Raw genomic sequence first — 22,877 nt, forward strand, 5'->3', positions numbered from 1 at the left:
AAAGAATTTAAATATTTTCTTGGCAAATAAAATATATTTCAAGTAGAGTTGGATCATTATTAACAAGATTCAACAATGAGTATTATTATATATTACATCAGATGGATGAATTGAATCTTTACTATAGAAGGCGGTGGTATCAGAGAAATGGCAATTCTGACGTCCTTTAATTTCTACTATCTTCATAACATCAAATCAATCTATTTTTCCACATTGCATCACAAATTTGTGTAAAACTACCAAATTAAATTCTTAATATACTACATTGCTAATAATATGTGCTTTTAGAATATTAAGTTTGTTTTTTGGTCCTGCAAAATTATTTCTTTGGTAGGTTACGTGAATATTTTCTATTTTAGTGATAACAATGTAAAATATTTATTTTATGTTTGGTTTTGAAGCATCTAAATTTGAAAATCTTCTTTGTGAAAATAATTAAGGACTGAAAATGTTGTGATGTTAACAACTACAAGACTTAACCTATTTAGGAGTAACTTATGTGTATCTTTATCTAAATTTGGGAGAGGAATAGCCAACGATCTATATATACTAACTGTTAGTATATTTAGATTGTTAGGAATAGCACAAGGTTATCTTATTTTTCTCTTCCTATCATTTTGATGATGTACTAATGATTGTATGAATCAATAAAATAGAAAATTATATATTATTACATCAATAATAGTTTACAGATAGCGTGAAATTCCCCCAAGAATACTATACGTCTGTGAATGGTTTGATTGATTGATTGAGTACTTTATTCATGTAGATTACAATAATTATATACTGGCATATACACTAATACAATAGCTTACAGTACAGCAAAGTTTTAGATGCATTTACATAACATAAACTAAGAAAATAGTTATTGAACTGTATAATGATATGAAAAAAAGCAATTTGGAATAACTATACAAGATAATATTGTAATGCATCTACAAAAATTGGCGGAGCTTTGGACATATCAATGTCCATTCTTTGGAAAGAATATTATAAATATCCTTCCCAGGGATATCCTTCAATGGGGGAGAGTTCTTGCTTGAAAAATATTAGAGTAACATGTATCTATGTGCTGAAGAATCCCACTATAGTTTATTCAATTCATTTAAAGAGAATACACTTTTTACATTGACGCTCTCTACACTTGAATAATTGCTCGGTAATTGGGGTGTATCTGATGTGGCTTTCAACATTGGCATTGGTATCTGAGCAAAGAAGACTCGGCCGACTTTGGGGGTCGCAGAGTAAAGTACTGCCGGTAATTATTCAGTACGCAGACAAAGGAGGCTGATATCCGCCCTCATATTGGGTTAATGCCAGAGGCCGCTCGTCTGATGTTGACAAAGCAGCCATCCCAGCAAACTACAGCTACAGAGCAACACAACCTACTGATATACCTGACGTCAGCTGCTGACTCTCCTGACTTTCTCTCTCCCTCACTCTCTCCAGGTTGAAATAAAGGCAGCCTATCTACCTATCTCTTTCTCTCTCCTCCCAATCTTGCACACAAACTGCTCTTTGATTTGATTATCTTCATGAAGAGACTGACAAGTTCAATTAGCGAGCATCAGAGTGGATAATAGAAGAAATTCCAACACAGTGGCCTCAAGAATTCCCGGCAGAAATCATATACAGTAATTAAGCCGCGATAAATATGAGGGAAAGTTAGTTATTGCTTGTGCGATATAATGCAATGTAACATACAAAATTGCAACTTCCTCTGACTTGCAACACAGATTGGTACATTAGTAAAAAAGTACTAATATATATTTTAAAGTTTTAAATAAAAGGGTACTTCATGTTTTTATATTGTTTTTATTAATGGTACATTAGTATTGTATTGCGATCACGTTTGAGACAATAACCATAATGTACTACTTCATGCTTGATTCTTCTTCTTCTTTATTGTCAGGGGCACAGAGTCAAATACTATTCCAAAATTTAGCCGCAGAAACTGCTTTGTCATTTCCTTAGGTAATATCCTCCATCGTGCAATGTATTTCCATATTTGGACAGGTCATGAGGTGGTCAAAGTTTTTAGTCTTTCCACATTTGCACATTGCATCCTGACTATAACCATAGAGAAACAATAGCGTAAGTAGATATCCCATGGTATAGGGCGTTTATGTCGCAACTTTTACAGTTATCTCAAGCTGATAGTCCACGTAGTTCTTTCCTGTGATGCTTTATGACGCTGGTAGTCTCTAATATTGTGCCGTTCATATACTCTTCCCCGGTCAAAACAGTAAAAATCGACAGTAATCGGCTTGAGATAACAGTAAAAGTTGCGACATAAACGCCCTATACCATGGGATATCTACTTACGCTATTGTTTCTCTATGCTATAACTCCATCGCACAAGTTCCGACCTGCATCTAGTGACACCTGTAATCAAACGATTCAAGGACTTGCACGTTCATGACCGATGAACAATAATTGATTATTGCTTGTAGTAACAATATTATTATTGTTTCCATAACGGTTACATTGTCAACTTATAGTGAATTTCTATAACGTTGCATAGCTTCCAACTGGTGGCGAAGACTGATCAGATATGGTCAGGATAATCCAATGGAAACAGATAATACATCTAATGCAAATGGTGATGGTCAAAAAATTGCTGGAATGCTTTGCTCATTGTGAATTGAAGAAACATGCTATACAGGTATTTAGAATATAAAATTTTTCTATAGAAGATTGTTTTGAGAATACGTTTTGAATACACCATTTTTTGGATTAGTATAATGAATCGAAATTCGGGGGAAGGAACAGTTTTGGGCTGTGTCTGTTTGTCCTTCCCTAATCATTCTAATGATTGTGTTTTGTGTATCATTGAAACAATTAAAACATATATAATATGCAAATCATCTTACATCCAATTCGTTATCGACCAAGGACTTGGCAACTGTTTGGCAAAGGATTTTCATTTTAACTGAACTCTGAAACAAAAATAAAATATATTACAGAAAAGTGCACAGTGTAAGGCATAATTTAATTGAGAAAATTATTGTAATATTCTCAACACAACAGAAATTTATTGCCTGAGAGAACAAAATACACGCCATTATTAGTATTAGATTTAAGCATTTCTTCGCAATTCCAATGCGTTTCTTCACCTTATCGAGAAAAACTTGAGCAAAAAAGTGATTTGGTAACCACAGGTTCAGTTAAGGATTTGAGAAAGTGTGTGTGTGATGGAGAAATTGAAACTTTTATATGTTTTCCTCCTCTCTTGGGAGCCACTGGGACAAGAAAGTTGAAATTTGATACACAAGTTTTACTGAGAACTTGAGAGGGTGTAAAACTGTTTTCAAGATTTTGAGTACCCGTATATTACGATCAAATCAACGTTTCCCCAAAATATAATAATGGACTATTAAGTAGTTCTCAAAGAGCCATAAAGTTACGTGTATGCCTATAAAAAGTTATACCAAGAAAATATTATGTAGCTACTAGTATATGAAAACGTAAAAGTAAAATACACAGGTGAATGAGGCGAGAATGGACCATTCTCCACCCAAAATTATAGGTTGGGGATGGGAAGGGGGAATGCCTGGTAGTTTAATTAAGTCTAGCAGAGACAGAAATGAATAAATAGGGTTTAGATTGATTTGAGGCAATACATTTCACAGTTTTCACAATACATTAATAATTAATCTATTGGGATTATATAATTTCATATCTGATGAATTAACTAATTGATATTTCTCACGAAGAGTTGTTTTTTTGCAAAGATACTGTATTTGAAATTCAAAATGATTTCTCTTTCCATCATTATCTTGGATAGCATTGGTAGTAAATAGATATTTGAAATTTAAAATGATTTCTCTCTCCATCATTATTTTGGATAGCATTGGTAGTAAATAGATATTTGAAATTCAATATGATATCTCTCTCCATCATTATTTTGGATAGAATTGGTATAGTGAGGTCCACGTTATAATGGCAGTGGATAAAGATAGGAGAATAGCGATGCCGATTCTCTGCATTAATTTATTATATTTCTACACTGTGAAAAACATAATTGGCATCGTTGTGGACCTAGAAAAGGATAGCACCACCGGCTTTGTCTAATGATAGACAAGGATAGCAAAACCAAAGTTGATCAAATACTGTCATTATAACGTGGACCTCACTATAGTAAATAGATATTTGAAATTCAATATGATTTCTCTCTCCATCATTATTTTGGATAGCATTAATAGTAAATTTATTATTTTTTCCATGATGAGTAGCAAGGGATGAGCGTTAATAAAGAGAGAAACATGCATTATGATAATCAACGTAACATTTGAGGTCGTATTTACAGGGAATGGAATAATAATACTCCTGACGATCGACATATTTTTCATTTCGGTATGATATCAGCCGATTCCAACCACATCCAGGTTTCATATCGACAAACTCAGAAAAACCGTCGGAAAAAATACCACCTCACATGACCTGCATTTCATGAGGGAGCATGGCTTTGAATAAAATTCTGGCATCCAATCGAAAATTCTTCAAAATGTAGGGTAAAAATCTAAACATTCAGAATCAATCCATCCAGGTATTTAACAGCATATTCGATTATTTTTTAATATATACTCCAAATGACCCTACTTTTCTTTTAGTTTTATTTTATATCAGTCCAAGATCTGTTTTAAGTGATAATCATTTGTAATGCAAGCTTTCTTACTATTAAAAATTTTCAATGCCTTTCTTTCATGACTTTCTCAAGCTTTCTTTCACGTGAATAATAATTTTGAATGAAAAAGACTAAGAAATTGTCAAAAAACCACAGATTTATTGATACTTAGAAAGACCGGTTCCGGTTATTACACCATTGTCAATCTCTGATAAACTAAATTTATCAGAGACAGTTTTAGTTTATCAGAGATTGACAATGGTGTAATAACCGAAACCGGTCTTTCTAAGTATCAATAAATCTGTGATTTTTTGACAATTTCTTAGTCTTTTTCATCCAATATGAATAATTACCACAATATCAACTTCTCAAATACACAAAAAGTGAATAACAATTGTTATAAAAATTGTACACGTGAAATTCTAACCTTATCTTGGACTTTGTCACCTATAAATTAGAAAGAAAAATAGCACAAGGACTACCTTATTATTTTATCTGCCAATGTTATTACATTAGTGTCATTTGCATTGTAAATAAATAAATAAATTACGGTAGCTCATGTTATTGACGGAGTTCAATATATTTCAAATTCAATTGATTCTTCTCAATAAATTATTCAATTACATCTCGTGAAAATGAATTTGGGCTTATTGATGATACAAATAATAAATCTGAATAAATCTAGAATTTTATTCAGTGCCATATTTGAATTATTTTTTTCATATTTGATTTGCAATACTCAACAGTAGCCTACATAGATTGAATATGAGCAATGAATTAAGAAATACATTGTCTTTCACACTCTATTAGAAATTTTTATTTTTCATAGAACTTTTCCAGTAGAACACTACATAAACAGTGTTGTATTCACAATGAAAAATAGCGATTTCTGTTAAAAGTATTAAATTCAACTATGTGAATAGTATTCACATTAAAAAAAATGTAAATAAAAAAATTTAAAAATGTGAAAAAAAATTAAAAAAAATAAATTGCATAGATAAAAAATAATTTATAGATTTTTCGATTCTTTTGAAGTTGATTTGGATTGATACTATGCATTTCCTTAACTTCACGATACTTTTTGTCAATGTAAAATATTGTTTAACAATTTTCTATGATCTTTCAGTAGTAATTTGCAGCACAAACCCGATTTTTACACCAAATTTTTTATTCACATTTAAAAAAAATTAATTTAATAAAATTTAAAAAATGTGAATAATAATTTTTTTTTAATTTCACAAGATATTTCATGGTTAATTCTGTTAATAGTATTAAATTCTACTATGTGAATAGTATTCACATTTTTTCAATCCCAAGAGCCCATAACAAAACTAACTTTTGTATAGAGACTACCAAATACAGTTGTTGATGCACTTCTCAAGATATTTGAAATACACAAACATATAAGTTAATAAATTTTTGTTTAGGTTTCATCAATTTATTGATTTCTTACCATACGGGATAAGGCATTGATCTGCAACAAGACCCAGTCAGGACAATCGCCTTCTCCACAGAACTTGAATCTCTGCAAACAGAAACCAATCAACAGTATGAGGAAAACATAACAATGATCATCTGAGCAAAATAATCAACGCATTTGGATATTAATAATAAATTTTAGAATAAAAATATTGCTTATATCCATCAGTATTATGAGATATTTTCTGTTGATCAGTCGAGTTGGAGTGATCTTAAACGGTGTCAATTCTATAAAAACTCATTTTTCATGAATTAATTCAATAAACTTAATAGATTTTTCGATTCTCAGATTGTTCGCCATCATGAACATAAAAAGGAGGGACTCGGTGAAACAAATTTTTTTTTCAGCTAGGCATATTGACAGTCTATGGGCAATATGTTTTTGATGTAATAATGTACTTTAAAAAATTCACTGATTTAGAAAAGAGAAGTAGTATTTCACATAGATATAATACTAGATCCGGAAGAATAGTACAGAGACATAATTTAGAATTTTTCAAAATGAAGACGGCTTTCATGGGAGAGAAATATTTTAACATGCTGCCCCGAAATTTAAAATCCATAGAGGAGTTGACAATCTTTAGAGCCAAGCTGAAGAAATATCTGATAGGATTGTCCTTATATTCATTTGAAGAATTTTTACATATTTGATTGTGATGAATTTGTTATTGACTGTTTTGTGTGTTTTGTTATTTTATTATGTATGACGTTATTCAATGTATCTGTACATTTTTTGAATAAAATATGATTGATTGATTGATTGATTCTTTTGAAGTTGATTTGGATTGATACTATGCATTCCCTCAACTTCATGATTCTTGTTGTAAATGTTGAACATTGTTCAACATTCTTCTATGATCTTTCAGTAGTAATTTGCAGCACATAATCGATTTTTACACCAAATTTCACAAGATATTTCATGGTTAATTCTCATTGAAACATGTAAAGCAATCATTAAAAGTAGATAATCTCAACCATACTACACGTTTGTATACTTCCTTGTTTAGGATTAAAGGTAATGCAATTAAAAATAAAGATTCAAAGTAGCTTAACCTTTTTAACATTATTTTCATTTTAAGTTCTAAACATGTTGTGTAAAATTGAGAATCTTCCATAATATGTAAATTAAACTTTAAATATTTGTAATCTTTATAAAAGTGTTTTCATAAATACATTTTGACTATTTTAATCAAAATTAGGGAGAGAAACAGTTTTGGGTTTATCCTTTTGATTCTCTCCCAATCAAAATAGTCAATCTTGGTAAAGAGTTACTAGGAAGGATATTTTTAATATTCTTTCCAAAGAATGGACATTGACATCTCCAAAGCTCCGCCAATTTATGTAGATGCATTACAATATTATCTTGTATGGTTATTCCAAAATGATTTTTTTCATATCATTGTACAGTTCAATAATTATTTTCTTAGTTTATGTTATGTAAATTCATCTGAAACTTTGCTGTATTGTAAGCTATTGTATAAGTGTATAAGCCAGTTTATATTGTAATCTACATAAATAAAGTACTCAAGCAAACAATCAATCATTAATTTGATATTGTGATTGTGGAATGAAATAAATAAATAAAATATTGTACTTGAAAACCATATCATAAACATATTTTAAATTATCATCAGCAATGACTTTAATTGCGATTGTCTTTGATATATTTGTATTGAATGTAACATCTTTGTATTGTAATTTTAATAACATCTACTTCAATTTTATTTCAAGAACAATAACGTAAACTGCTTCCACGATCGACTACTGAGTCAATCAGACATTTGCTCACCGCATTCATCGAGTAAAGATACAGTTAAAGATGAAGATAAGGTAATTTAGGATAAGATAATTAAGGTTGAGATACGTAGATTATTTCTCTCTGCCACAACTCACCTACTTAGGGCCGTTTGCACAGTGACAGTTTTATCTAAATTTCATTTTAAACTGGATTAAATCCGTATCAAGAATAGTTTGTTATTTATTTATTCACAATGGAGACAACGGGTTTCCCCGAGGTTTTTAGACCACTCTGTATCTAGCACAAGGAAATGTTGAATGAAGAAATTGGTTCTGGACTTCTCTTATGTACCCAAATAATATATTAAAAAATAAGAACTACAATATAAATTGCAAGCACACCCCCTTTTCCATGTCTATATTGACTGGACTATGATGCACACTCGAACAATCTAGATTTAAAATGTTTAATTTTAACATTTTGCATTCTTGATTGCAAATAACTCTGCAGAAGGCTCACTAAATTATTACTGAACCCCATCAGCTTAATCTTTCTCAACAATAGCTTATGACTAATAGTATCAAAAGCCTTGGATAAGTCGGTATGGATTACATCAACACGGCCTCCTCTATCCAAAACCTGTGATATTTCATTATTGAAAGTCATTAGGTCGGTCACCTTTGTGCGACCTGGCAAGATTCCACGTTGCTCATCCGAGATGGTACTCTTGACCTGCCTAAATACTAGTAGTTCTGTGAACAGTAGACCTCACGCAGTATTCTCATCCACAAGTATCGATTGAAACTATAGACCTTATGGAAATACAGCAATAGACTGGCTTCTCCACACATCTGTGTAATCACTTGTCAGCTGATTCATGATGAATAATATTCTATAGTCTGATTTTTACTCTAATATTGGCGTACGAAGGAGACTCCTTTTTCCTTTTATATTATCCTTGAAATGCAAAATTTCCAAAAAACCTTGTATATACGTCGACGCGCAATTAAAAAAGGAACATACCTGTCAAATTTCATGAAAATCTATTATCGCGTTTCGCCGTAAATGCGCAACATATATACATTTAAACATTCAAACATTTAAACATTCAAACATTCAAACATTTAAACATTTAAACATTTAACATTTAAACATTTAAACATTTAAACATTTAAACATTTAAACATTTAAACATTTAAACATTTAAACATTTAACATTTAAACATTTAAACATTTAAACATTTAAACATTTAAACATTTAAACATTTAAACATTTAAACATTAAACATTTAAACATTTAAACATTTAAACATTTAAACATTTAAACATTTAAACATTTAAACATTTAAAGATTTAAGATTTAAAGATTTAAAGATTTAAGATTTAAAGATTTAAAGATTTAAAGATTTAAAGATTAAAGATTTAAAGATTTAAAGATTTAAAGATTTAAGATTTAAAGATTTAAAGATTTAAACATTTAAACATTTAAACATTTAAACATTTAAACATTTAAACATTTAAACATTTAAACATTTAAACATTTATACATTTAAACATTTAAACATTTAAACATTTAAAAAATTAAACATTTAAACATTTGAACATTTGAACATTTAAACATTTAAGCATTAAGCAAAATGCCAAACCGTCGACTTGAATCTTAGACCTCACTTCGCTCGGTCAATAATTGTATGTAAATTTTTTTCGAATATTTTTGAAAAGCAATATTTAAGATAGAAATTGGTCTGTAATTTATAATATCAGTTATAATGTGTTTTATTTTGAGTTTAATCCAACAGCTGATTAAATTCAGTTTAAACTTACTTACTGACTGTGCAAACGGCCCTTACTCTTTCAACTTCCAACAACTAACTATAGCCTACAGTTACTCTGCGACTGGATTTCAGCTAGGCTTACTAGCTTCCAAATCCATGAACAGAACAATAGCTCAATAATACATCTGTGTGTAGCCTGAAATGGGATTCATGAATTATGAGTGGCAGGTGAGAGAGCTGATGTCCTCCTCCCTTTTGAGTTGACCCACTCCCACGCACAGTTTCATACGCGCTATTAGGTAATTGAGACTGAACGCCAACTTTAATCACTTAACAGGTGAAGTTAACAGAGTAGAACAATACTATCGAATTACAAGCATTCACACGACGCAAAGATGCCCGGAGCCAATTCAACAAAGTTGGCAGAATGTAAGCCGCATCACACTGATAACAACAACTGATGATAGCGCCTCATGCATAAGTACGAAGTGACCGTGTACGGCCACTGTACAGCAGTATACGTTACTGTATTCAAGAGAAGTAGCACGATGCGGAATGCGGAAGATTGTTTCATACCGGATGTGATTTTATGATCAAGCATCTTGAGTGATGAATGTGATGAGCAAATGATCATTCATCTAAAAACATACATTTTAGATTTACATTAAGAGAAAGACAGTAATTATTGTGGTACTCAAATATTAATTAAAGATACATTTTTCTAATGAGACATTTCTAGACCACTAATTACTGGTTTCTAGGACACTTATCAAATCTAATAGACTGCTAAATATATAGGTTCAATGGTACACCGTATTTAATAGGTGGCTTACTAAATTTATAGGTTCAATGGTACACTGTAATTAATAAGTGGCTTAATAAATCTATAGGTTTAATGGTACACTGTATTTAATAAGTGGCTTATTAAATCTATAGGTTTAATGGTACACTGTATTTGATAAGTGGCTTATTAAATATATAGGTTTAATGGTACACTGTATTTAATAAGTGGCTTATTAAATCTATAGGTTTAATGGTACACTGTATTTAATAAGTGGCTTATTAAATCTATAGGTTTAATGGTTTTCAAGAAGAGTGTCCTAGAGGCCGTACCTAAATTATTGAGAAACTTATCAATGAAAATTTTGAATGTGCATTGCATGATAGAATGGCTGTAATATGAGTATGTAAATTATGTAGGTTAGTGATACTCGTAAATGTTTATAGATCCAAAGAAGAAGATATTTTTGTGATAATATTCATTGAACTGATATAATACTGACTAATCTGAATCCAAACAATTTTGAAATAAAAACCCTTTACTTATATGGGCTACTTTTGTACGAATTGATAAAACAATATAAAAGCTTGTAGTACCCTTTATTATTGAAAACTTGAAAATATTTTAACGACTAGTTTCGACCATAACTTAGGTCATTTTCAAGTTGAAAAATGACTTGAAAATGACTTAGGTCACGAGTTGTTGAAAATTACCTAAGTTATGGTCGAAACTAGTCGCTGAAATATTTTAAAGTTTTTAATAATAAAGGGTACTACAAGTTTTTATATTGTTTTTATTAATTTTGAAATATTATCAGTTATTTCGACTGAAAATCTGTACACAATTTCGAATAGCATTTAGTTACTCTAAATCCCCAGAGCAAGTTTCATGAGTTAACACTCTTACTAGATCCTCTTTTATCTGTTAAGTTGAAAAACCATAGGTAAAATTCATAATGGCTAATTTATTATCACATATTTATTCATGACAATTCTAGGAAGTAACTGTGGAAAATTTATGTTAGCAACGTTCAAAATTACTTGATGAGTTTGAATAAAGCGTTGGTTTTGGAAACATTTAGCTCTAATTGAGATAAGAGACAAAATCATACCATGTTTCAACTGAGTGAGCCTTCCTTTTTGTGAATGCGAGTCACTCAAATCAGCACTGAGAACTGAGCACCTGCAAATCAAATTGAAAACATAATTATTTTTCCGTGAAAAGGGTAAATCAATTTTCTTTTTATAAATGTGCTTTGGTTCGTGTGGGAGATTCTCTTCTTTTGCTATTACCTCCACTCAATTGTATTCCGATTCTGATTCTATGTAAATAAAATTTCACATTATCTATAAAGTGAACATAGTCAAAAGTTACACTTCATGGGCATACCAAAACCAATGGTCTATATTATAACACGCTCAACAAGTACATCACTTGATTTTAAAATAATATGGATACAGGAAACAAACTACACTCAAAATAAAAGAAAAACTGGAAAAAATCAACTTAAAAACAACTATTAAAAGTATTAAATTATTAAAAATCAACAACAAGCAAAACTTTAGTATATCACCAATAATCCAAGAGATACTTTCATTGGAGAAGGGACATGAAGAAGGATATTGAACCAAATGATGACTCTAGTAGAGAGTAATCTCAGGATTATACTGATTTATTGGTTCTATTTCATATAAAGCTCATTCTAATCTAATGAGTTTAAATCAATAAACATTTCTTCTATTCAGTCTGGAGTTGTGTGGACCCTACTCGAATAGTATCTCTTTCCAGTGCCTTATACTCTTTTACTAGTACTTTTACCCTCTTCTATTCTACTTTTACTTCTATTCCTTCCCTCTTCTTCTTCTTCTTCTTCTTCTTATGCTCTTCCTCCTTTCTAGTTTCTCTAGAGAATCAACATTCAAATATTCTCATCTCTTGTCATAAATCATATGCGCCGTCCTGAATGAAGATATTGACAATATTAGTTTAGAATGGATATGTATTTATTCATTTATCAGGTTGAATCATCACAATATTGGAATGAAAAGACAGGAACATGCACAAAAATTCTTCTCTTCCTGGATTTAGTTTATTAAATTGTCCAAAGTAGCGCAGGAATATTGACAGGAAGTTTCAACATTTATTGATATAGAATAATCCCTTCAAATCAATTAGCCTACAAACGACGCAATTGGTCAACTAATAACGGAAAAGCAGGATGCCGCCCACAACGTTTTCTATTTTTTCACTTAGAAGGTAGAGATTTCGTTGACCCGAACGGACGGCCAAGAAGTTAATCAGGAAAATGTGCTGCGGCCCGTGGAAAAGGAGCCGAGATTGAAAATCAGCCCTAAAGCGAGAAAGAAAGGGTATAAGGTGAGAGGCTAATCGAGTTATGGTTGCCGGCTGTCGTTTGGGAGTGAGTCCCTGAGCTAATCTGGACGCTCGACCGGCGTCAGAGTGGGAAGCGGTGCGGCCATTATATAACTCGGGGCCACCAATGGCAGGGCACACACTCAGCGATGGACGCCGGTCGTGCAGCCAACATTTGCAGCACGTTTGTCGCTGTTGCCGCGTTATTCGTCGCTGCCAATGCAGTTCAGGTATTTCCTATTGTCTTTTATGCAAATAAAGGACAAATAATTTTGGAAAAAAGTACAATTCCTGGTGCAAAAATAATAATTTTCATATCTGGCCCTTGAATTCATATCATGTAGGATAAAATTTGTATTAACTAAGTACAGGTAGAGACGCACTTAGTGGATTTCCTATTGTCCTTCAAAGCCTTAATTTGACAAATTTTGGGAATAGTGAAGTACTTGGTGCAAAAATCATTATCAAATTTCCCTTGAATGCATATAAGATAGGCAAACTTTTGTATAAACTCAGTACCGGAAGTCAGGAACAGTCACATTTGGTGGATTTCCTATTTTCCTGCAATGCTTAATTACACAACATTTGAAGAACTACTGTACTTTGGGAGGAAATCATAACTCTCTTATCTGGCTCATGAATGCATATCAGATAGGAAATATTTTGTATAAGCTCAGTACATTAACCTTCTGGACATTTCCTATTGTCCTTCAATGCTTTAATTAGACAACATTTGGTGAAAGCACAGTACTTGTGGTTGAGGCAAAAATTATTGTTTTCCTATCTTTCCCTTGAAGGAGAATTCAAATTCATTTATTTTGCCATAAAATAATAAAGAGAGGAGAAATTTGGTATAAACTCAGTACAGGTACAGACACAGTTGGTGCATTTCCTACTGCTATTGAATGTCTTGATGAGATAACAATTGAAAATAGTTAAACTAGTAGTTCTGTGAACAGTAGAACTCACGCAGTATTCTCATCCACAAGTACCTGATTGAAACTATAGACCTTATGGAAATACAGCAATAGACTGGCTTCTCCACACATCTGTGTAATCACTTGTCAGCTGATTTATGATGAATAATTGTATAGTCTGATTTTTACTCCTTATATTGGCGTATGAAGGAGGCTCCTTTTTCCTTTTATATTATCCTTGAAATGCAAAATTTCCAAAAACCGTGTATATACGTCGACGCGCAATTAAAAAAGGAATATACCTGTCAAATTTCATGAAAGTCTATTACCGCGGTTCGCCGTAAATGCGTGACATAAAAACATTTAAACATTAAGAGAAATGCCAAACCGTCGACTTGAATCTTAGACCTCACTTTGTTCGGTCAATAATTGAAGAAAAATCATTGCTTTCTTATTATTAGGGAAAATTTGGAGTGATCTGTGGTCTAGTGGATTAAGTGCTTGCGTAGCCTCATGGAGGTACCGGGTTCAAACCCAAATATAAACAAAAGTTTTTAGCCAGGCCACTCCCGTCACAAAATATGGAAGGACATTGTTCATTGAGAAGAACGTTGTTAATTTCTCCTTGCTCCCGAATTATCGGATGTGCACGTTAAACTGTCGGTCCCGTCTGAAGTATGACAGTCATGAGGCCCATTTACGGCTCAAATTATACATTTAGGCACTCTTGACCAATAAGAATTCAAATAAATTCACTTTTCACATTGGTATAAATACTCAGTGGAGATTCAAAAAATATCCTTCTTGGGTTTTCTTTGGTTGAACGGAAATGAGAGACCATTTTTGAAAAATGTACAATAAGAACATTCTCTAAAAAGTAAACTATTATTTATTCATTCCTGGATTGAATTGTGATGATGACAAGAGTTTGACAACAAATTCAAAATGATAATCTCAATGAATGATCACTTTAATAAGAAAACAAAGATATTGTCAAATTTCACTAAAAAATATCTAAAAAATTTCACTATTATAGTGAAATTTGACAATATCTTTGTTTTCTTATTATGGAGAGATTTCACAACATCACCATCAATTCTACTAATTTTATTAATGATCACTTTGTATGAAATTTTCTATTTGTAGTTCATTCTAATAATTTTGAATGACTTGACAATTAAAGTTACACGTCTCCACGTCACATCAAGTTACAATGTCCATGATATTTATTATTAAACGAAAATCCCAATTAATTGCTGTAAATCACCCCAAAGACTTCTGCTACAGCAAATATTGACAACAGGGTAAACAACTTCCAATTTATTTCCATCCATGATATTTCTTTGGTAAATGTATGGATGCAAAATTTGAAATGTGCATTCCAGTAGATCAGAAATATTATAGTTCTCAAATATAGCGATGATCATCTCAAGTAGAACGGAAATATTATAGTTCTCAAGTATAGAAGTGATCATCTAACACCTTACTGGCAATATTGGTTTGATTTCTTGGCTCGATTTTCCCCCACATAAATAGCTTTTAGTAGTCGCGTTCAAAAAATTTTCTTCGGATATTTTCCTGGTTGTCCATTTTCCCGGTTCTTAATTATTACAGTTGATAGTCTTAAAGAATGAGCCCTATTGATTTGAAAATTCGTTCAATCCATTGTTATCAGTTCAACAGCATTGGAATGAATAATTTTTATCTCATAATTTTCATGATTCTTTTCTTTTCTTTCTTTGGTTATTAAATATTTGTAAAGACACAAGTGAGACCCAATTATTGCACTTGAAAAATTTTAATATTATTTCAACTTCGGTTTTCAATTTCTAATTTTAATTTTATTTTTATTAATTTACAATGCAAATGACACTAATGTAATAACATTGGTAGATAGAATAATAAGGTAGGCCATGAGCTATTTGTCTTCCAAATTTATAGGTGACAAAGTTCAAGATAAGGTTAGAATTTCACGTGTAGGCTACAATTAGCATCAAGAACTATGTGAATCATAGGAAATTTCTCGTTAAAGTCTCAAGAGTACTCAAAGCTCAGTATTCTATTCGAATATCTATTGTTCTATTCGAGTATTTATTGAACCACAATATCACCTTTGCTACTGTACACAGAAATAGAAAAATGGTTTACACTTGATCTACTATCAGATACTTGAAGTGTCGATCGACAAAAAGTGAAGCTACGCTTTCCCGCCCTCGCAAAGACGCCAGGGTGAGAAGAGTTGCCCCACCGTCAAAAAGCTAATCAGTAAATGGATGGGTTCACAAAGGAGATGAGAGAGACGTTTCGCGTTTAACGCCCCCGAACTCAACATCTAGACATTCCTGACTCTGGAAATATTCAGCCGGAAACAAAAATTTGAACAAAGCTTCACCAACATAGGAATGACTCGCATCGCGGTTTCAAATGCACATCCGATTCTGGTGCGGTTTTCAATTTTTATGATGCACCGCATACAATTTTCACAAAATTCTAATCCAAAATAAACAAGAAAACTATAAATTTTGAATTTAGAAGGCTTGAATTAATAAATTGATTAGAAATATTCTACTCAATTAACACTTGTAACAAATAATATTGAGTTATTTAAGAAAATTTGGAACTATTGAAGAAACACAAACTTGTAAACACTAAAACTCAGCTGGAACATCAAAAATAAAATATAAAAGCGAAATGGCACTCACTCACTGACTGATTGACTGACTGACTGACTCACTCACTCACTCACTCGCTCGCAGAACTAAAAATCTACCGGACACAAAAACGTTCAAATTTGGTAGGTATGTTCAGATGGCCCTTTAGAGGCGCACTAAGAACGGATTTGGAAAAATTTCCAAAGATACGCCCAAAAACTGCGTTATTCAGCGTTTTCTCAGCTTTATCGAGAACAAATGAACAGAAAATGTTCAAATTTAGTACAGAAGCTCAGCTAGGGTGTAATAATGTTGAGTTAGAAGGAATTTGCAATAACGAGCGAAGCGCGCCTGACGGCTAGTGTAACAATAAAATAGTAATGTTAAACTCATCACATCAATATAGCTTCAACTGATAAAATTTTGAACATCCACAAATATGACACAAGCCATTCTTAAATAAATTCTGATCCAAAACAAATAATGATGATAGAAATAAGTTCAAGGGATGAGAGCTTAGTCATCATTGACTGTAATTATTATTATAATCTCTTGACTTTGACTGATTGAGAAACTGAATAGAACTATAGATCTGTTTTTCCTTTTTCTGGGCTCAAACTAGCCTTTAGTTATTTTCAATGAGAAATTCCTATCACGTACATGTTAATTTCAATTCTTTATTTTATCAATGATATAGATTTTGATTGAAGTGTATTTTTCAAGGGATACTTGTTGGTTTTTCAATAATGATACTGTAATAGTATATTGATTTTAAAAAATATAATTTTTCTATTTGAGGGAGAGAACGGTCACAGAGTGAGCAGGAGCGACGTGCGAGCGGTGCTCGGCGAAAAGATGGACCCGAACTTCTGGCCGACGCGGGGACGACGCTCGCCGCTGGGCGCCGCCCTGGGCTCGGAAGAGGACGACGCTCCGTTCTGGGCCAACCGGGGCCGCAGCGTGCGTCTCGGCGAGGAGGACGAGGCGCCGTTCTGGGCAAACCGCGGGCGCAGTGTGCGTCTCGGCGAACTGCAGAGTTTGCTGCAGGAACGGGGCGTCGGTTCAGATGAGGAGCCGCCCTTCTGGGCCAACAGGGGGCGCAGTCTGCCTTGTGACGGCATTGGACAGGTTAATACAATATCTCATCAACTATACTCAATAGCCTACAGCGGAAAATTGAGGTTTTAATTCACGCTGGAAGAATGTATTCTTAATACCCTTGAACGTTCAATATCTCATGAACAATTGGGGGACCGTATAATCTTTGAAATTTTCTCTGAATCCATCAGCAAATTTATAAAAATAGATTATTAAAGTAGTCTGCATTTGTTGTTAATTAAACTGAACAATCTATTTACATAGATTTATTCTATAAATGAATTGGATAGAAGAATTTTATAAAATTGCTGATGGACTCATGAACAATTTCAGTCAACCGATTGTCAATGCCACTTACCCTAAGTATTTTCTTGGATGCTTAATATCTCATAAATAATATTAAATGCAGTGGAACCTCTTGTCTAAGCCTGATAAAAGTTATACTCTCAATACCCTTTGAGATTATCATACTATGTATGAGGACGTACTCAATGGACATACCCATTCACTCAATATCAACGTGGCCTAGTTCTATTGAGAACAGCCCCCCAGAGCAATTTCTCTCTTCTAACTTAAAATGCGTTTATTAGAGTTCAATGAACTGAACAATGTCTCTTTGCTTGTATAAAGCTATTTTGAATTTAAAATATAATACAAGTTTGGTCAGACTGAATATTTTTTGAATTAAGAAGAATTGAAATTTCCATATCATATGTTACTATAGAACTATAATCTAGATAGAGTACCTCTTCGAAACAGTTGTTAACTGGCGACTAAATTAATATTTTGTCAGGTTGGCATCAAGTTGAGTTGACATTGTTAGGTTGGCACCAAGTTGAAAATATAAATGCATTTATCGCGGAAAAATTTATTGGGCACTGCTACTTCAATCCTGGGAATATTATATTACTAGCCGTCAGGCTCGCTTCGCTCGCCATATCCGTTTAGCCAGACGTTTAGTCTGGACCCCCGACTGGATCGTCCTAACATATGATGAAAATGCTCAAATGAAAAATGCAGGCGAGCGGAGCGAGCCTGCTGATCTTATTCTCGGACGATCCAGTCGGGGGTCCAGGGGGCGGAGCCCCCTGGCTAGACGGATATGGCGAGCAAAGCGAGCCTGACGGCTAGTAATTATATAAAAGCGAAATGGCACTCACTCACTGACTGATTGACTGACTCACTCACTCACTCACTCACTCACTCGCAGAACTAAAAATCTACCGGACACAAAAACGTTCAATTTGGTAGGTATGTTCAGATGGCCCTTTAGAGGCGCACTAAGAACGGATTTGGAAAAATTTCCAAGATACGCCCAAAAACTGCGTTATTTAGCGTTTTTCTCAGCTTTATCGAGAACAAATGAACAGAAAATGTTCAAATTTAGTACACAAGCTCAGCTAGGGTGTAATAATGTTGAGTTGGGAGGAATTTGCAATAAAGTCAAAGATACGCCCAAAATTAGCGTTTTTCTCAGATTTATCGAGAACAAATGAACAGAAATTGTTCAAATTTCTGAAGCTAAATTACAGAACAAATGAACAGAAATTGTTCAAATTTCTGAAGCTAAATTACTTAAATTACAGAAGCTAAGCTAGGGTGTAATAACGTTGTGTTAGAAGAAATTTGAAATAACGCCAAAGATACGCCCAAAATCAGCGTTTTTCCAACGTTTTTCTCAGCTTTTCTGCGTTTTCTCAGTAATTTGACTCTCTGATGGAATGAAGCATGCTCAAATGAAAAATGCAGGCGAGCGTAGCGAGCCCGCTGATATCATTTTTGGACGATCCAGTCGGGGGTCCAGTTGGCGGAGCCCCCTGGCTAGACGGATATGGCGAGCGAAGCGCGCCTGACGGCTAGTGTAACAATAAAATAGTAATGTTAGACTCATCACATCATATATAGCTTCAACTGATAAAATTTTGAACATCCACAAATATGACACAAGCCATTCTTACATTCTGATCCAAAACAAATAATGATGATAGAAATAAGTTCAAGGGATGAAAGCTTAGTCATCATTGGCTGTAATTATTATAATCTCTTGACTTTGACTGATTGAGAAACTGATTAGAACTATAGATCTGTGTTTCCTTTTTCTGTGCTCAAACTAGCCTATAGTTATTTCAATGAGAAATTCTTATCACATACATATAATTTCAATTCTTTATTTTATTAATGATATAGTTATTTTGTTTGAAGTGAATTTTTCAAGGGAAACTTAATGGTTTTTCAATAATGATAATAGAACATTGATTTTTAAAAATATTATTTTTTCTATTTGAGGGAGAGAACGGTCACAGAGTGAGCAGGAGCGACGTGCGAGCGGTGCTCGGCGAAAAGATGGACCCGAACTTCTGGCCAACGCGGGGACGACGCTCGCCGCTGGGCGCCGTCCTGGGCTCGGAAGAGGACGACGCTCCGTTCTGGGCCAACCGGGGCCGCAGCGTGCGTCTCGGCGAGGAGGACGAGGCGCCGTTCTGGGCCAACCGCGGGCGCAGTGTGCGTCTCGGCGAACTGCAGAGTTTGCTGCAGGAACGGGGCGTCGGTTCAGACGAGGAGCCACCCTTCTGGGCCAACAGGGGGCGCAGTCTGCCCTGTGACGGCATTGGACAGGTTACTACAATATCTCATCAACTATACTCAATAGCCTACAGCAAAACATTGAGGTTTTAATTTATCCTGGAAGAATGTATCATCTTGATACCCGGACGTTCAATATGTCATGAACAATATTTCAGTCAACAGAATGTCAATGCCACTTACCCTACGTATTTTCTTGGATGCTTAATATATCATGAAGAATATTAAATGCAGTAGAGCCTCTTGTCTAAGCCTGATAAAACTTATACTCTCAATACCCTTTGAGATTATCATACTTTGTATGAGGACGTACTCAATGGACATACCCATTCACTCAATATCAACGTGGCCTGGTTCTATTGAGTACAGCCCCCCAGAGCAATTTCTCTCTTCTAACTTAAAATGCGTTCATTAGAGTTCAATGCACTAAACAATGTCTCTTTGCTTGTATAAAGCTATGATGAATTTAAAATATAATACAAGTTTGGTCAGACTGAATATTTTTTGAATTAAGAAGAATGTGCAAATTTGTATACACTATAATGTTATAGCAAAGAAAAATAGAATCGAACACTTATTTATTACACTTATCATTTTGATAGAATCTAAACACTTGTATCATCTTTGGTTATAGGATGGAGCCTTGTTCGCCGAAGAGCCTTACTGGGTGATGATGGACCGACGTGACGACGAAACAGCCGGCGGCTCGTCGCTAGTCGATCCGTTCTGGGTGGCGCGGGGACGGCGTGGCCTATTGGACACCCTAGGCACGGCACCAAACGACTTCTGGGCGTCGCGCGGCAAGAAAGCACCCCTGGCCACCCGACAGGGCGAGAACGCGGCGCGTGCCCTCGGACTCAGCTCCGACCAGTTCTGGCCAGCGCGCGGCAAACGAGCCGCCGACTCGCGCGGCAAACGCGCCGCCGCCGCGCGCACCCGCCTCAATGACAAGCCACACCATCACGTCTAACCTCCGCCTTCTAATGAATGTTGATGATTTAGTGACATTTTATTGACTATGGTCTGTATAAAATGAATTGACACTTGGAGAAAATATCCGTGTTGCCAAATTGTGCAAATCTCAATCCGTTCATGCAATCACATACGACTGAATGTATTCAATTCGACAACACAGTCGATGCAGAGCTCTCAATTTGAATACAATCAGTCACAATCATAGGCTTGCATGAACCGATTGAAATTTCGCACAATTTGGCAACGATATTTTCTCCAAGTGTCAATTTATTTTATTCAGAGTATAGATTGCTGTCATTTGACGTGTTAATTGGAAATATTGTAAAATCTCTGTAAAATTTCGTGGTGCATCTTATGTAAATAAAAGCAAATAATTTCGTAGTATCTTTTCTTTACAACTTTCCTCAAGGATTTTTTCAACACACCACATTCGATTCTCCTAAAGTTTTCCTTGGGCAATTCATGAAAATCGCTTTCAAACAATAGAGTATTTGATTTGATTTGAAACAATAGAGGAATGATTGAGAAAGGTGAATGTTTGATTTAGGGCCAAGCAACACAAAGCGTTTTTCCGGAGAAAAATAAATAACATTGGTCATAAAGCCCCTAGCTATAACGTAAGGTTTGCACGGACGAAAGTTACTGGAGATAAAATATGAAATTGAATATTAAGCAATTAATATAATTATAGCAACATCTAGTACAATAACCATTCACCTTTTTGAAACTCCAATTTGTGATGAGAAGAGTTCCCTTATACAAAACATGAGTTTAGTCAAAAGAAAATCACATTGACATAATTTTCGAAAAACCTTTTTACACAGAAATGATATTTCCTTGAATAATTCTGCTCAATTTGTAAAAATTTCCGAGGAAACATTTGGATGATTCATCCATTTGAAATTCATTGTTAAGGGCAAGAAGAAGGTAATATAAGTTGATACAGCATTGTTTAGCAGGCAGTTAAGCTGTTGGCTTGCGCCGGATAAGAGGATGCTGCTTCCTTTAATAGAGGACTGAGCTTGGAAAGCAGGCAACAATAGCAGCACTGTGACCTCCCTCTCACAGAATATCAACTGAGAACTTATTATTTCGGGCAAAATTCGACGTTATCAACATCTCTATATTAATAAAGCTGAGCAATCTGGGATTAAGGATGCTAGTGTGCGGGCGGTCTACTGTGTTTTGCTATGGGGAAACGTTTATTGTGTGTAGTTTATGAGAGTAGGAAAGCAGGAAACTGTATTTATTTAATGATTCTCGGTACTCAGCTAACCACTAGTAGAAGTAGTGCTCAACAGTTGCATTATAATACAGTTTTCTGAGCAGATTTAAAGAGAGAAAATGCATTCACATTGATAATAATATATATTGATATTTCAATTTCTATTTATTGGAAAAAAAGATGATACAATGTAGTACATCAGTGTGGATGCGACAGGCACACTACCCAAAACCGCACTATTGTGGACCTTCTCCATAATATTGAGAAACACTGGTTCTGTTGCCAATTCAACTTTATATGATTATGTGGAAATGACAACAGAACCAGTGTTTTTCAATCATTTTAGTGTTCACAGGTCATTTCTATCAGGCTGGGCGCACACCGGTTAGTCAAGACAAGACTAGTCACATATAATCACACTACTTCACATAGTTGCTTATGGAGACATGCATGATTGCAATGACTAATCAGTGTGTGTTGCATCACAAGCAGCAATGTGAAGTATTGTGACTAAATGTGACTAGTCTTGTCTTGACTAACCGGTGTACGCCCAGCCTTACTGCATGTCAACAGATGATGATCTCTTCCTCATTGAATATCTGGAGAAAGGAAGCGAATTTCATTATATTCCAAAATGAATCATTGTGATTAATGT

At 34.0% G+C, this 22,877-nt stretch overlaps 2 protein-coding genes across 4 annotated transcripts in view; one reads left to right on the top strand and one right to left on the bottom strand.

Moving 5' to 3' along the window:
* The window catches only part of LOC111049984 (COMM domain-containing protein 4), a 123,690-nt gene that overhangs the window by 8,541 nt on the left and 92,272 nt on the right, over window positions 1-22,877 (bottom strand). For both annotated transcript variants that reach the window (XM_039426331.1, XM_039426332.1), the window contains exons 4-6: window positions 11,512-11,582; window positions 6,081-6,152; window positions 2,874-2,939 (exon numbers count right to left, since the gene is read on the bottom strand). In XM_039426331.1, the coding sequence (XP_039282265.1) occupies window positions 2,874-2,939; window positions 6,081-6,152; window positions 11,512-11,514 (141 nt within the window). In that variant the 5' untranslated portion in view covers window positions 11,515-11,582. The remainder of the gene's footprint in view (window positions 1-2,873; window positions 2,940-6,080; window positions 6,153-11,511; window positions 11,583-22,877) is intronic.
* LOC111049979 lies at window positions 12,904-21,378 on the top strand. Of its 2 annotated transcripts, none has more exons than XM_022336195.2 (3): window positions 12,904-13,003; window positions 17,140-17,469; window positions 20,657-21,378. In XM_022336195.2, exons 1-3 carry the CDS (start codon window positions 12,923-12,925, stop codon window positions 20,990-20,992), a joined length of 747 nt encoding a protein of 248 aa, XP_022191887.1. In that variant the 5' UTR covers window positions 12,904-12,922; the 3' UTR covers window positions 20,993-21,378. The 2 variants fall into 2 exon arrangements, with proteins under 2 accessions (XP_022191887.1, XP_039282264.1); XM_039426330.1 differs by lacking the exon at window positions 17,140-17,469 and adding an exon at window positions 19,726-20,055 and having other exon boundaries at window positions 12,913-13,003; window positions 20,657-21,375.

The sequence above is a fragment of the Nilaparvata lugens genome, chromosome 4, assembly GCF_014356525.2.
Source record: "Nilaparvata lugens isolate BPH chromosome 4, ASM1435652v1, whole genome shotgun sequence".
Lineage (NCBI taxonomy): Eukaryota > Metazoa > Arthropoda > Insecta > Hemiptera > Delphacidae > Nilaparvata > Nilaparvata lugens.